The sequence below is a fragment of the Triticum dicoccoides genome, chromosome 1B, assembly GCF_002162155.2.
Source record: "Triticum dicoccoides isolate Atlit2015 ecotype Zavitan chromosome 1B, WEW_v2.0, whole genome shotgun sequence".
In the NCBI taxonomy this organism is placed as follows: domain Eukaryota; kingdom Viridiplantae; phylum Streptophyta; class Magnoliopsida; order Poales; family Poaceae; genus Triticum; species Triticum dicoccoides.
In genome coordinates, this window is record NC_041381.1 from 97,199,906 (window position 1) to 97,212,841 (window position 12,936).

A 12,936-nucleotide genomic window follows, 5' to 3' on the forward strand; every position below is an offset into this window, starting at 1 on the left:
ACCAACGTCTCTCCCTGAAACCCATAGTGGCAAACTATGCATCCGCGGTAGTTCACGCAGTTCACGCCGCTCTGCTCTTACCTATCCGGTCCATATATGCTTATCTCGTTCGCTTGGCCGGCCACAGTTAGTTCACGCAGTTGAAGTTGAAGTGTGCCATGGCTCGGCTCTACCACCTCACCCTCCTCTCCGTCTTCTTCTTCCTGCTCCTCACCGGCCTCGTGGCTGCCGATCCGTCTGGAGGGAAGAAGGTCGGGAAGAAGGTGATCATGACGGTGCGGTACCCGGCTGCCGACTCGGGGGAGAAGATCACAATCTCGATGCACCTCATCGGCGAGGGCGGGGTCGGCGACAGCCACTTCCATCTCGACGGCGACGACTACGAACCGTATGCCTCTTTCTCTCTCTTTCTCACTCTCCAACTCATCGTCACAAAGCACACACTCGAGCCAGCCGTGCACGTGTGGTTCAATTTGCTTGATTTAATAAATTTCTGGCTAAGCTTGCGATCGATCTTCATTTCTTCAGCATCATTTTCGCCACGAAAAACCTTGTCTCGGCCCTGGAGAAGGTTGGAGATCCGCAGGCCTCTCTATCCGAGGTAACGCACATTTTGCCCCTCCCTATCTCATCCCTTGTTTCAGAGTTCAGAACGCAATTGTAAGCTACTGAGTACATGCCTAATTGTTTCTCAGCTGTAGAAGCACGTGACGTGAGTGAGCTTTCACAGTGCTCACTGCATGCCCAGTGGTGGTTGCATGCTCAGTGGTGGTTGCATGCCTAGTCAGTGGAGATTGGTGATGGAGCTCCTTTTTACTTTCGTCTCAGCGAGAATACATTAGGCGTTTTTTTTATTTTGTTGGTGTGCCCATTCGGGGAGGATATCCGGTGGCCTATTTAGGCTGTGTATCTTGGATTCTGTAATCTTCTGGGTTCGAGAAAGAAAATATTTCGTTAGGCGCTTTAGTATTGACAGATTAAATAGAGCATAGCCGCACAAATATAAAGAAATACAAATGGGAAGGACACAAAAGAACGTAAGAAACAAAGAGGGATACAAGCGAGGAACCGATTGAGATAGAAAACATGGGGATACATTAGCTTTTGTTTGAAAAGAAGGATATATTATCCGGCCTCTGCATCGATGCGCACAACCATTTTATTAAACAAAGTAGCACCAATGTACATAGTTCAATACAAGTTCTCAAGCAAAACTGAATAAAATGAAAAAAGCTGCCGCAACTAGCGAAAATATGACTAAATGACTAAACACCCACTGTCATTTACTCCCTCTGTTCCTAAATATTTGTCTTTCTAGAGATTTCAATAAATGACTACATACGAAGCAAAATGAGTGAATCTACACTTTAAAATATGTCTAAATACATCCGTATGTGGTAGTCCATTTGAAATCCTAAAAAGACAAATATTTACGAACGGAGGGAGTAAATCGGTTGTGAGTATCCCATGCTACCCTCTCTCAACGGTTGCACCCATAGACCATATGCTTCCTGATTTTCGCATGGCTGAATAACAACCACGTACGGATATATACATACGCCGAGTGAATTGCAAGAAACCACCACATTTGGAGCTTATCTTGCAGAAAACAACTTCGTTTTTTTCCAAATTGGCCAAGTTACCCATTGCATATTGGCGGTCGCTAATCATTTGCAAAATCCACCGCGGATTCAGTAACAGTTTTGCAGATTGCACTGAACATGTGATTTCGCGCGGTTGAGGGCGTTTTCGACAGGTGGGGCCCAATATGCGTGATGTGGCGTAATGGACGCGCTGACGGCGACGTTTGCTTAAGACAGACGCGGTCGGGTCGGCAGAGACAGACCGCCCGCGCCCGACCAGATCTCGCTCGCTCTCCTCTCTGCTCCCACGCTCGCTCTCTCTGCTCCCACGCTCGCTCGCTCCCCTCCCATTTGCTCCTCCCCTCTCCGGTCGCTGCCGGCCGCCGGCTGCCATGGTGTCCTGGAGCGACTGTGAGAGCACTGAGGGCTCCGCCGCGCAGTACATCTCCTCCGACGACTCCCCTCTCAAGGTCAGAACCTTGTTGCTCATTTGTGTTCTAGGGTTTCTAGGGTTCAACATTGCTCGATTTGAACAAGTTTTTGTTGGATTTCTCAAATCCCAGCTACAATTGATGAACCGTCGTTTGAGGGTCTTGCTGAGACTTGAATGTGATTTGTGAGCATGGGAATCCAGGGAGAAAATATGTTGCAGTTGAGGGGATAAGCACTGGTAGGAGGTTCATTGCCTGTGCCACTGAAGTAAGTTTCAAGTTTTGTTTGCAGCATTCCAATTCTTGTTCATGTTCTAGGGTTCATAGGTACTGTTCATGTTCTAGGGTTCATAGATACTGTTCATGTTCTAGGGTTCATATTTACTGAATTTAGTTCTAGGGATCATAGGAACTGTTCTTAGTTGTAGTTTTCATAATGATTCATCATTAAATGAATCTGATTCTAGTACATTAACTGAATCAACTATGTAACTAAATCTGTAAGTAATGTCTGTAATTTTTAACTGAATTTTTGTATTGTAGGGTGTTGGAAATTGTGGATTAGTGCAGTGGGTAGATGAGCATTGGCCAGAGCATCTGCAGAATGCTATTCATAAGCTGTGGCTTATGTATGAGCATAGCCAGCATGATAACAAGATGGCATGCCTGGAGCATTCAAGCACTGCACACAATCTCACACAGCAGAAAAAAGAGTTGCAGGAGACATATGAGAAGCTTGTTGAAGATGTGAACAACCTATTGGATTATAAGGATAGCCAGCCTAAGGTAAACCAGAAGAATGATGCTGAGAGCATTTCAGTGAGTGTGGAAAGCAGCATGACAAAGGATGCTGAGATCAAGAAATTGAAGGCTGTTGTTGACCAGTTAAAGCAAATTCATGTAGCTCAAGCCAGTGTCATTAGGAATTTGAAGTTCAACCATCTTAAAGAGAAGGAAAAGTTGAGCTCTGATAAGAGGACTGAGGGAGTCCTGGACTAGGGGGTGTCCGGATAGCCGAACTATCATCATTGGCCGGACTCCAAGACTATGAAGATACAAGATTGAAGACTTCATCCCGTGTCCGGATGGGACTTTCCTTGGCGTGGAAGGCAAGCTTGGCGATACGGATATGTAGATCTCCTACCATTGTAACCGACTCTGTGTAACCCTAGCCCTCTCCGGTGTCTATATAAACCGGAGGGTTTTAGTCCATAGGACGAACAACAATCATACCATAGGCTAGCTTCTAGGGTTTAGCCTCCTTGATCTCGTGGTAGATCTACTCTTGTACTACCCATATCATCAATATTAATCAAGCAGGACGTAGGGTTTTACCTCCATCGAGAGGGCCCGAACCTGGGTAAAACAACGTGTCCCTTGTCTCCTGTTACCATCCGCCTAGACGCACAATTCGGGACCCCCTACCCGAGATCCGCCAGTTTTGACATCGACATTGGTGCTTTCATTGAGAGTTCCTCTATGCCATCGCTCATAGGCCCGATGGCTCCTTCGATCATCAACAACAACGCGGTCCAAGGTGAGACTTTTCTCCCCGGACAGATCTTTTTGTTCGGCGGCTTTGCACTGCGGGCCAATTCGCTTGGCCATCTGGAGCAGATCGAAAGCTACGCCCCTGGCCATCAGGTCAGATTTGGAAGTTTAAACTATACAGCCGACATCCGCGGAGACTTGATCTTTGACGGATTCGAGCCACAGCCGAGTGCGCCGCACTGCCACGATGAGCATGATTTAGCTCTACCGCCGGACAGTGCCCTGGAGGCCCCACAAGAGTCCGTTCTGACCCTTAACTCCAAGCCGACTGCGCCAATCGAGGATGGGTGGCTAGACACCGCCTCGGGGGCTGCTACGACGATGGAGCCGAATACCGACCCTGTCCCTTGTAAAGCTTGTGACTCCTAGGTGCCGGACTCTTCTCCGGACCCCAAACCTTCCGCGCCCCTGCTAATCAAACCCGAGTGGGCGCCGATCATGGAGTTCACCGCAGCGGACATCTTTCAGCACTCGCCTTTCGGCGACATCCTGAATTCGCTAAAGTGCCTCTCTTTATCAGGAGAGCCCTGGCCGGATTATGGCCAGGACGGTTGGGATGAGGACGACGAAGAAATTCAAAGCCCACCCACCACCCACTTCGTAGCCACTGTCGATGACTTAACCGACATGCTAGACTTCGACTCCGAAGATATCGACGATATGGACGACGATGCCGGAGACGATCAAGAACCAGTGCCCACAGGGCACTGGAAAGCCACCCCAACTCATGATGTATATATGGTGGATACACCAAAAGGAAGCGATAACGAGGAACAACGGGACACAGCGAAGGATAATTCCCCCAAAAACAGCCGGAACGGCGCCGCAAGCGCCGCCCGAAGTCCCGCCTCGACAACACAACACACATACAGACCCAGCCGTAGAGCAGGGCGAACCAGTGGACGACGAACATGCCACCAAGAAACCATCCAAACAGGATGAATTGGATAAACAACCCATTCCCGGCGAAAACAACAGTTCGGATGATCTCACGCCGGACACATCGTTGGAGCAGAAGAACCTCCACAAAAGGCTCGTCGCCACTGCACGAAGCCTGAAGAAGCAGAAGCGGAAGCTCAAAACAGCGAAATACGTACTAAGAATGAGATGGAGCAAAGTACTCAAGACCGCAGACAAATACGGCAATAGTCGCCAAGCAAAGAGCTACCCGAAGCGCAAAGTGTTGCCCGAATTTGACGAGGAGGCCGTAGAGCCCAAAAATCAAAAAACAAAGAGGCCTCCCGGTCGGATAAACGACCACATGACAAACAAAGAGCGGCAAGCGGCGCCGCACACAAATTGGCACGCGATCCACATAAGGATCCTCACAAAAAGGATGGCCCGGTTAGATCCATCTATGGGCCAAGAAAGCAAGCTCCAGAAGGTAACACAACACGTCGAGTATTTGAAAATCACGGCACACCCAAATACAGGGGCGCCGCACACCCCCTATGTTTCACCGATGAGGTGCTGGATCATGAATTTCCAACGGGATTCAAACCCGTAAATATAGAGGCGTACGACGGAACAACAGACCCCGGAGTCTGGATTGAGGATTACATCCTGCACATACGTATGGCTAGAGGAGATGACCTCCATGCCATAAAATACTTACCCCTCAAACTCAAAGGGCCAGCCCGGCACTGGCTCAAAAGCCTCCCAGAAAATACCATTGGAAGTTGGGAAGAGCTTGAGGACGCATTTCAGGCAAATTTTCAGGGGACTTACGTCCGCCCTCCGGATGCAGACGATTTAAGTCACATAACTCAACAGCCCGGAGAGTCAGCCCGCAAATTCTGGAACAGGTTCCTCACCAAAAAGAACCAGATAGTCGACTGTCCGGACGCCAAAGCCTTAGCAGCTTTCAAGCACAACGTCCGAGACGAATGGCTCGCCAGACACCTCGGCCAGGAAAAGCCAAGAACAATGGCCGCACTAACAAGCCTCATGACCCGCTTTTGTGTGGGAGAGGATAGCTGGCTGGCAAGATGCAGCACCAGCGACCCAAGTACATCCGAGGTTAGAGATGGAAATGGGAAACCACGGCGCAACAAGGACCAGCGTCGGACTAAAGGAAATGGTCCAAAGAGCACGACAATCAACGCCGGATTCAAAAGCTCTCGGCAGAACAACCAAAAACTACCTCTCAAGGAGAACAACGACGAGCTATCCAACCTAAACAAAATCTTGGACGAGATATGCCAAATCCACAGTACCCCCGGGAGGCCTGCAAACCAAACCCACAGAGATTATTGGGTCTTCAAGCAGTCCAGCCGACTTAACGCCGAACACAAGAGGCTAGACACACCAAGTGAGGACGATGAAGAACCTCACAAGCAGAGCACCGGAAAACAAAAGGATTTCCCACAAGAGGTCAAAACAGTAAATTCACTTCAAGTGACAACAGGAAAAAATAGAGCGGCGCCCATTAAAGTACGCACCGCACGGTCCACCCCAACGGAGTCCCGACACTGGATGTCAAAACCAATCACTTTCGACCATCAGGATTACTCCGGGAATATTCGGAACGCAGGATGGACTGCTTTGATATTAAATCCTGTAATCAACGGACTACAATTTACACATGTCCTAATGGACGGCGGTAGTGATCTAAACCTGCTATATCAGGATACAATCCGTAGAATGGGGATAGACCCAACCAAAATACGCCATAGCAACACTTCCTTTAAAGGAGTGATGCCAGGCCAATATGCCCATTGTACGGGCTCTCTACCACTAGAAGTTGTGTTCGGCTCATCTGACAACTTCCGTCGCGAAAAGTTAATCTTCCACATCACCCCATTTAAAAGTAGCTATCAAGCACTATTGGGACGTGAAGCTTTCGACCGCTTTAACGCAATACCGCATTACGCGTCTCTTACACTCAAAATGCCTGGTCCACGCGGCATCATCTCATTAAAGGGTAACTTCGAGTGTTCCTCGACCACGGAAGAACGTGAGACTGCCTTGACAGCCACACACTAATCCGGCTCTGCTGATCAAAGCCCCTAAACAGGTCATTCAAGACCCCGGACACGGTTAGGCGAGTCCGATATAAATAAACAAGGGGCTTACTAGCCACGTACCCCTTTACAAGGGGCTCCACGCATGCACAAAAAGAGACAATAAATCTCCATTCTATTCATTCTTTGAATCATACTCTGTTTATTTCAAAATACATCTTTCGCACGGACTCTTTTTCAACTAAGTTCTACTCTTTTACAGATGAACACCGTGCGACACCCGTCCAGGATACGGCACAACGGAGACACAGGCGCAGACGTGCAGTAGGGACCCGATGTAAGGATTCTTTTCAGATTAAGACCCTATGTAAACCTTTTTTACTGTCTCTTGTTGATACACATCCCCCGGTTTTTGCTATAACCGAGGAGGAATCTGGCGTTTTGGCATCAGCCGCGTCAAAAATTTTTGCGCGTACCTGGACACTAGGGGCTTCGGGCATTGTTCTGCCCGTTTTCATAAAGACCGAATACCTTAGGGAGTGTTCGGTGTCTCGAGTTAGGCCCTATATGCATCAGCTCCGAATCATGTCTTTGGTCAAATGTTGGGTTTGCCCGGCTCCTGTGTTTTGCTGCCTTACGTTCCGCTCTATCGGCTAACGCGGCACCAGGAGAACTACTGCGATTGTGCCCCGGTTCGTCCAGGTGAGCACCTCAGTAGAGAAAGCCGAAAACTGACTGTCATGATATAGGGAGAGACTGGTCAACCACTCGATCGACCACCGGAATGTTTAGAATTCCTCCGCTTTAACAAAGGACCGTTTCCCGGTCAGGCACATACGCGCCCCGAAATTCGGAGAGCGCAGTGCACCTGGGGGCTGTATAGTAGCCCCACCATCGAACTCCTATGACTAAGTGAAAGTGATAAAGCATTATAGTTAGGTTGCCTAGTTTTCTACGCTATCACCTCCTTCATAGGACCAAGACGTTGGATTAAGTGTGAAAATGCGCCTTTTTTTGCAAACACCCCCGCACTATGTGCGTGGGGGCTGAAGCCGAAGACTGCCATCTTTCAGGTTATATACACATATATGTTAACGGCCGCACAGGAGGTATTTCAACACTTGAACGCCCAAGTATAAAAGGCCTTATATTATATTTGAAACATGGTTTCACAAATCATACATGTCATTTGAACATAACGTTTTTCGAGCACTGCGACTCTATTAAACGAGCGCCCTGCAGGACTTCCTCAAAATAGTGCTCGGCTGGTAATCGGCCTTTGTCCGAGTCCTGGGATGCAACATCGATGGCCTCCATCTCCGCCCAGTATGTTTTGACACGGGCGAGAGCCATCCGTGCACCCTCTATGCATGCCGACCGCTTCATCGCCTTGATATGCGTCACCGCATCAAGGAACTGCTGCACCAAGCCAAAATAACTCTTCGGCTCGGGCCTTTTCGGCCACAGATGAGCCACGACATCCTTCATGGCAAGACCGGACAACTGTTCAGCTCAGCCCACTCAGCCAACCGATCGGTTAACGGAAGTGGACGCTCCGGATTGTGGAATTGAGACCAAAAAAGCTCTTCCATTCCGTGATCCTTTTGGCCTCGGAAGTGCGCGACTGCGTCCGCGGCACTCGCTGCCAAATTGAGATAAGCATCCTCCGCACCCCACAACTGGCCCAACTGAGCATACTTCGGATCCGTGAATTTCCTGTGCAGTAGAAAAGGCTTTCCAGCCGCAGTATCCCCGGCCTGACATTGCTCCTCCTTTATAGCCCTCATCGCGGAGCGGACATCCTTGGCTTCGGCGGTGGCCTTCTTCAGGTCCTCTTGCTCCGCTCGGCGTTCTCTTTCAAGAAACTCATAGCGATCGGTAGCATCCTTCAGCTTCACGGCCATTTCGGCCATTTCCTCCCTACTTCGGCAGTGAGCAGCCTGTTCGGCTTTTAGCTCTTCGGCCGCCTTCAGGGCAGCCACATTACTTTTTCTGGCTTGCTCTTTGGCTTGGGCAAGCTCCGCCCGAAGGTCCTCCATAGCAGCGGCGCAGTCTGCATTAAGCATACATGTTGTAAGGCACGAGCGTCAAGCTCCCTTACAAGGCGTCCGCAGAGAAGCCACATACCTTGTGACTCGTCAAGTCGCTTATTGACCATCGCAATGTCCGCATCCGCAACGTCAAGTTGCCGCTTCAGTTCGGCAAATCTATCAGTCCGGCTGGCCACCGAACGCTCCGCCACCTATATAGGAAAGGCGACATCTTACAAGTGAGATTATGATCCTCGGCACGCGGTCACCTTTGACAATGTACCGAGTCTCAGGGGCTACTATCTATACAGGGCGCATTCTATGCGCAAAACTGTCAAAAGGTATATCATTTTTCGCGTACCTCAAACCCCGTCAGTGAACTTCTGACGGCCTCATGCAACCCGCTCTCAGCGGATGAAATCCTTTCAATCACCATACTCATCAACGTACGGTGATCTTCTAAGATAGACGCCCACCCGAGCAGATCCTTCAGCTCCTCCGGCCGTACACCAGTTGGTGCCGCACTCTCTGGCCCCGCCGGACTCGGGGAGACCCTCCGCGACGATACCTCAGGATCGTCCGCCCCGCCTGACGGTGCGGCAGATGGAGGCGGTTCGCTCTCTATCATCTCCGGACGAAGATCCCCCGAAGATGAGCTCTGCTGAGAAGGGCTGAGATCCGAACTACAAGGTAGAAACTTCGGTTATCCTCAGAAATAAAAACAGGGATGTCCCTTATTACAAAACTCCCCTTTCTACTTATGGCTCGCTGGAGGGCTGATTCCCTTGGGAAAATAGTGCGGCCAGGGCTTCTCCTGGTGCAGGACCCTCTGGTGAAGATTTCTTCCCCCGCTTGGAGGCCTTGGCCTCTGGATCTTCAGAAGCGGTCCTCTTCTCCCCCTGGAGGGAGGGATTCTCGATCCCCCCTTTCTTGAGAACCTCTTTAGCGGAGGCGGTAGTTTTCCTGTTGTCCCCTTCGCCCTCTTCCGAAGGCGCAACCTCCAGCATCTTGACTAACACGGGATCCGGTGTGATCTCAGGGAGGGGGGCTGGACACCGTATCAGTTTTGCTTTTGCTATCCACTCCTGTTCAAGGGATAGCTGGTTAAAGGGCAAGTCTATGATAAATGAACGGACGGCATGTCCGGACACAGGACTACTTACTTGAGTATCCGGGCGATTGCAGCTCAGGCATGCATCCTCGGTCAAGTCCGGACACATCTCTTGTGATCCGAAGAACAATTTGTACATCTGCACGGGCGTCGCACCCATGAAATGTTGAAGAGCTCGCGGTCCCTCCGGATTGAATTCCCACAGGCGGAGGGGGCGACATTTGCAGGGCAGAAGGCGCCGAATCAGCATGACCTGCGCCACTACAACCACATTGATCTCCCTCTCTTGGAGGTCTCGAATGCGGCCCTGCAATAGTGGCACATCCTTGGATGGCCCCCAGTCAAGCCCTTTGTTGACCCATGACGCCAGCCGTTGTGGAGGGCCCGAGCGAAAGGCAGGCGACGCCACCCATCTGGTGCCTCTAGGAGCGGTGATGTAGAACCACTCCTGTTGCCACAAACCAAGCTCCTTTTGAAAATAGCCCTCAGGCCACGGAGTGTCAGCTCTCTTGCTTATAACTGCCCCTCCGCACTCTGCCTGCTGCTCCTCAATCATCTTCGGCTCCACATTGAAGGTCTTGAGCCACAATCCGAAGTGAGGAGTGGTGTGAAGAAAGGCTTCGCATACAACAATGAACGATGAGATGTGGAGGATGGACTCCGGATCCAAGTCATGGAATTCCAGCCCATAATAAAACATGAGCCCCCTCACGAAAGGGTCCATCGGGAAGCCTAAACCCCGACGGAAGTGAGACACGAACACCACGCTCTCGCCAGGCTCGGGAGTGGGAATAACTTTCCCTGGGGCGGGCAACCTATGCGAAATCTCGCCGGTTAGATACCTAGCGTCCCTCAGCTTTAGCACATCTCCTTCCGTGACGGAAGAAGGCATCCACCGGCCCTGGAGGTCGGAGCCGGACATTGCCGAAGGTCCGAAGCGCCCGAATCTGGAGCCTCGGGTGTTGGAACTCGGGGCGAGGGGCGGATTCGACGGAGGATTGAAGAAAAGGAATAGGCCTTGGTCTCGTTATAAAGGGGTTGAATACCAAGAGTCGTTCCCGTAACCGTTTGGGACTCGCCTTCGATGGAGGGGGCGGGCCAACGGGCACGTTTGGGTTACCCACGTCCGTATTGATGAGAATCCCGGAATAAGGGGACACGATCTCTGCTTCGACAAGACGTGCCAAGGAAACCGCTTCGCTAAACGCGCTGAGGTGGTATAGTAAAGATGATTCGAGTAAAGGCTTGGCCGTGGTGTGACGTCACGCCACGAAATACGTCAGCAGATTGAACTTGTGTAAATATTATTCTCTCTATGATGGTATGTGGAATTTATTTTGCAGAGCCGGACACTATCCTGGTGTTCACAATCTTCTATAATTATTCGGAGGAGGAACCCGCCTTGCAATGCCGAAGACAATATGCGCGCTTGACTCGTCGTCATTGAAGCTTGGTTCAGGGGCTACTGAGGGAGTCCTGGACTAGGGGGTGTCCGGATAGCCAAACTATCATCATTGGCCGGACTCCAAGACTATGAAGATACAAGATTGAAGACTTCGTCCCGTGTCCGGATGGGACTTTCCTTGGCGTGGAAGGCAAGCTTGGCGATACGGATATGTAGATCTCCTACCATTGTAACCGACTCTGTGTAACCCTAGCCCTCTCCGGTGTCTATATAAACCGGAGGGTTTTAGTCCATAGGACGAACAACAATCATACCATAGGCTAGCTTCTAGGGTTTAGCCTCCTTGATCTCGTGGTAGATCTACTCTTGTACTACCCATATCATCAATATTAATCAAGCAGGACGTAGGGTTTTACCTCCATCGAGAGGGCCCGAACCTGGGTAAAACATCGTGTCCCTTGTCTCCTGTTACCATCCGCCTAGACGCACAGTTCGGGACCCCCTACCCGAGATCCGCCGGTTTTGACACCGACAAGGACTTTGGAGATTTGCTATGCTGACCTGAAGAAAGAGAAGGATGACCTGAAGAAAGAGAAGGATAAGCTGGATTGTTGCATTGCTGAGCTGATGAAAGTGAAGGAGAAGTTGACCATGGAGAAGAGAACTCTTGCTTCCTGCATTGTTGAGCTGAAGACAGCAGATGATAGCAACAAGAGGAAGCTTCACCAGATCAAGGCTATTTGTGATGAGGACTAAGTTGTGTTGTCTGAGAGTTGTCTGACCATGTGTGTCAATGATGTCTTTTGTAGTAGCTATGGAGGAAAGCTTGGAATGTGTTAAGCTTTATTGTGGTGAACCTTGGATTGTATGTTGTTTGTGAGAGTACTATGTCTGAGAGTAACTATGTTTGTTATTGTGGTGAACCTTGGATTAAGTTCAGTTTGTACCTGGCATACTAACAGAATACTGCTGGCATACATATATAGTATCTGCATAGATAGCTTGACATAGATAGCAAGTTCATATTAACTTAGATAGCAAGTTCATACTAACATAGCCTGACATAGATAGCATGTTCAAACTAACATAGATAGAACTGACGAAACTGAACTTTTTCTTCTACTGAAGAAACTGAAGACAGCATGTCACTCCTCCTTCTTCAGTATCTTCAGGCGTTGGGAGCTCCGCCCTTCATTGTTGTTCACCGCCGCCCTCTTCTTCTTGGCCGGCGCTGGCTCCACCACCTCTTCACCGCCGCCCTCCTCTTCTTGCTTGACAACAACAAGCTCTTGGTTGTCGGCGACCTCCGACAGCTTATCCACATCAATTGGGCTGTTCTTCTGCCCCTCAACGGCATGGAGGACGGGCGCCAGGAGCTGCACATCAGGCTTGTCGGAGGAGGAGTCGGAGGAGAGTATGACGACCTCGTCCACCTCGTCGTCAGAGGAGTAGCCGTCAGATTCGTCAGAGTCATAGTTGTCAGAGGACTCGGACTCGACATCAGAGTCGTCGTCTGGCCGGAGCACCCATGGATTGCGCCTCTCCCAGTAGGCGTTGTTGATGTGGGCTGGGAGAGTGAGGACGGCCTCGGTGATGTCATCCGCGGCGGCCGGCGGCGTGGTGGATGAGCGGTACATCCACCAACGGGCGCGCTGCCTGGGGTCGGGGGAGCGCTGCACCTCGCGCATCGCCCACAGGAGAATGGTCGCCGGTGGGATGGTGCGGCCGACAGGGAATGCACGCTGTCTTTCGGCAGGTGTCATCACCTTCACTAGGCCGCGAGCATGGTTCCTCAGCATCGCCAGGCTGGGGAACTAGCACGCGATCTCCCTGTACTGCGCGCGCAACTCGTGGTTGTTGAC

General features: G+C 50.5%; 1 protein-coding gene and 1 pseudogene across 1 annotated transcript; both read left to right on the forward strand.

Moving 5' to 3' along the window:
- Positions 1 to 92: 92 nt before the first annotated feature.
- LOC119301893 lies at positions 93 to 948 on the forward strand. Its single transcript, XM_037578889.1, has 3 exons — positions 93 to 388; positions 529 to 601; positions 696 to 948. Exons 1-3 carry the CDS (start codon positions 159 to 161, stop codon positions 699 to 701), a joined length of 309 nt encoding a protein of 102 aa, XP_037434786.1. The 5' UTR covers positions 93 to 158; the 3' UTR covers positions 702 to 948.
- Positions 949 to 1,975: 1,027 nt separating this feature from the next.
- On the forward strand, positions 1,976 to 11,830 carry LOC119301903 (annotated as a pseudogene).
- The last annotated feature ends 1,106 nt before the right edge of the window (positions 11,831 to 12,936 follow it).

Bases quoted from the DNA above. Each gene is read 5' to 3' on its own strand.
- LOC119301893 (XM_037578889.1), top strand. From the start codon at position 159: ATGGCTCGGCTCTACCACCTCACCCTCCTCTCCGTCTTCTTCTTCCTG. The intron at 389-528 runs GTATGCCTCTTT...TCATTTCTTCAG, and splicing joins GACGGCGACGACTACGAACC to CATCATTTTCGCCACGAAAA.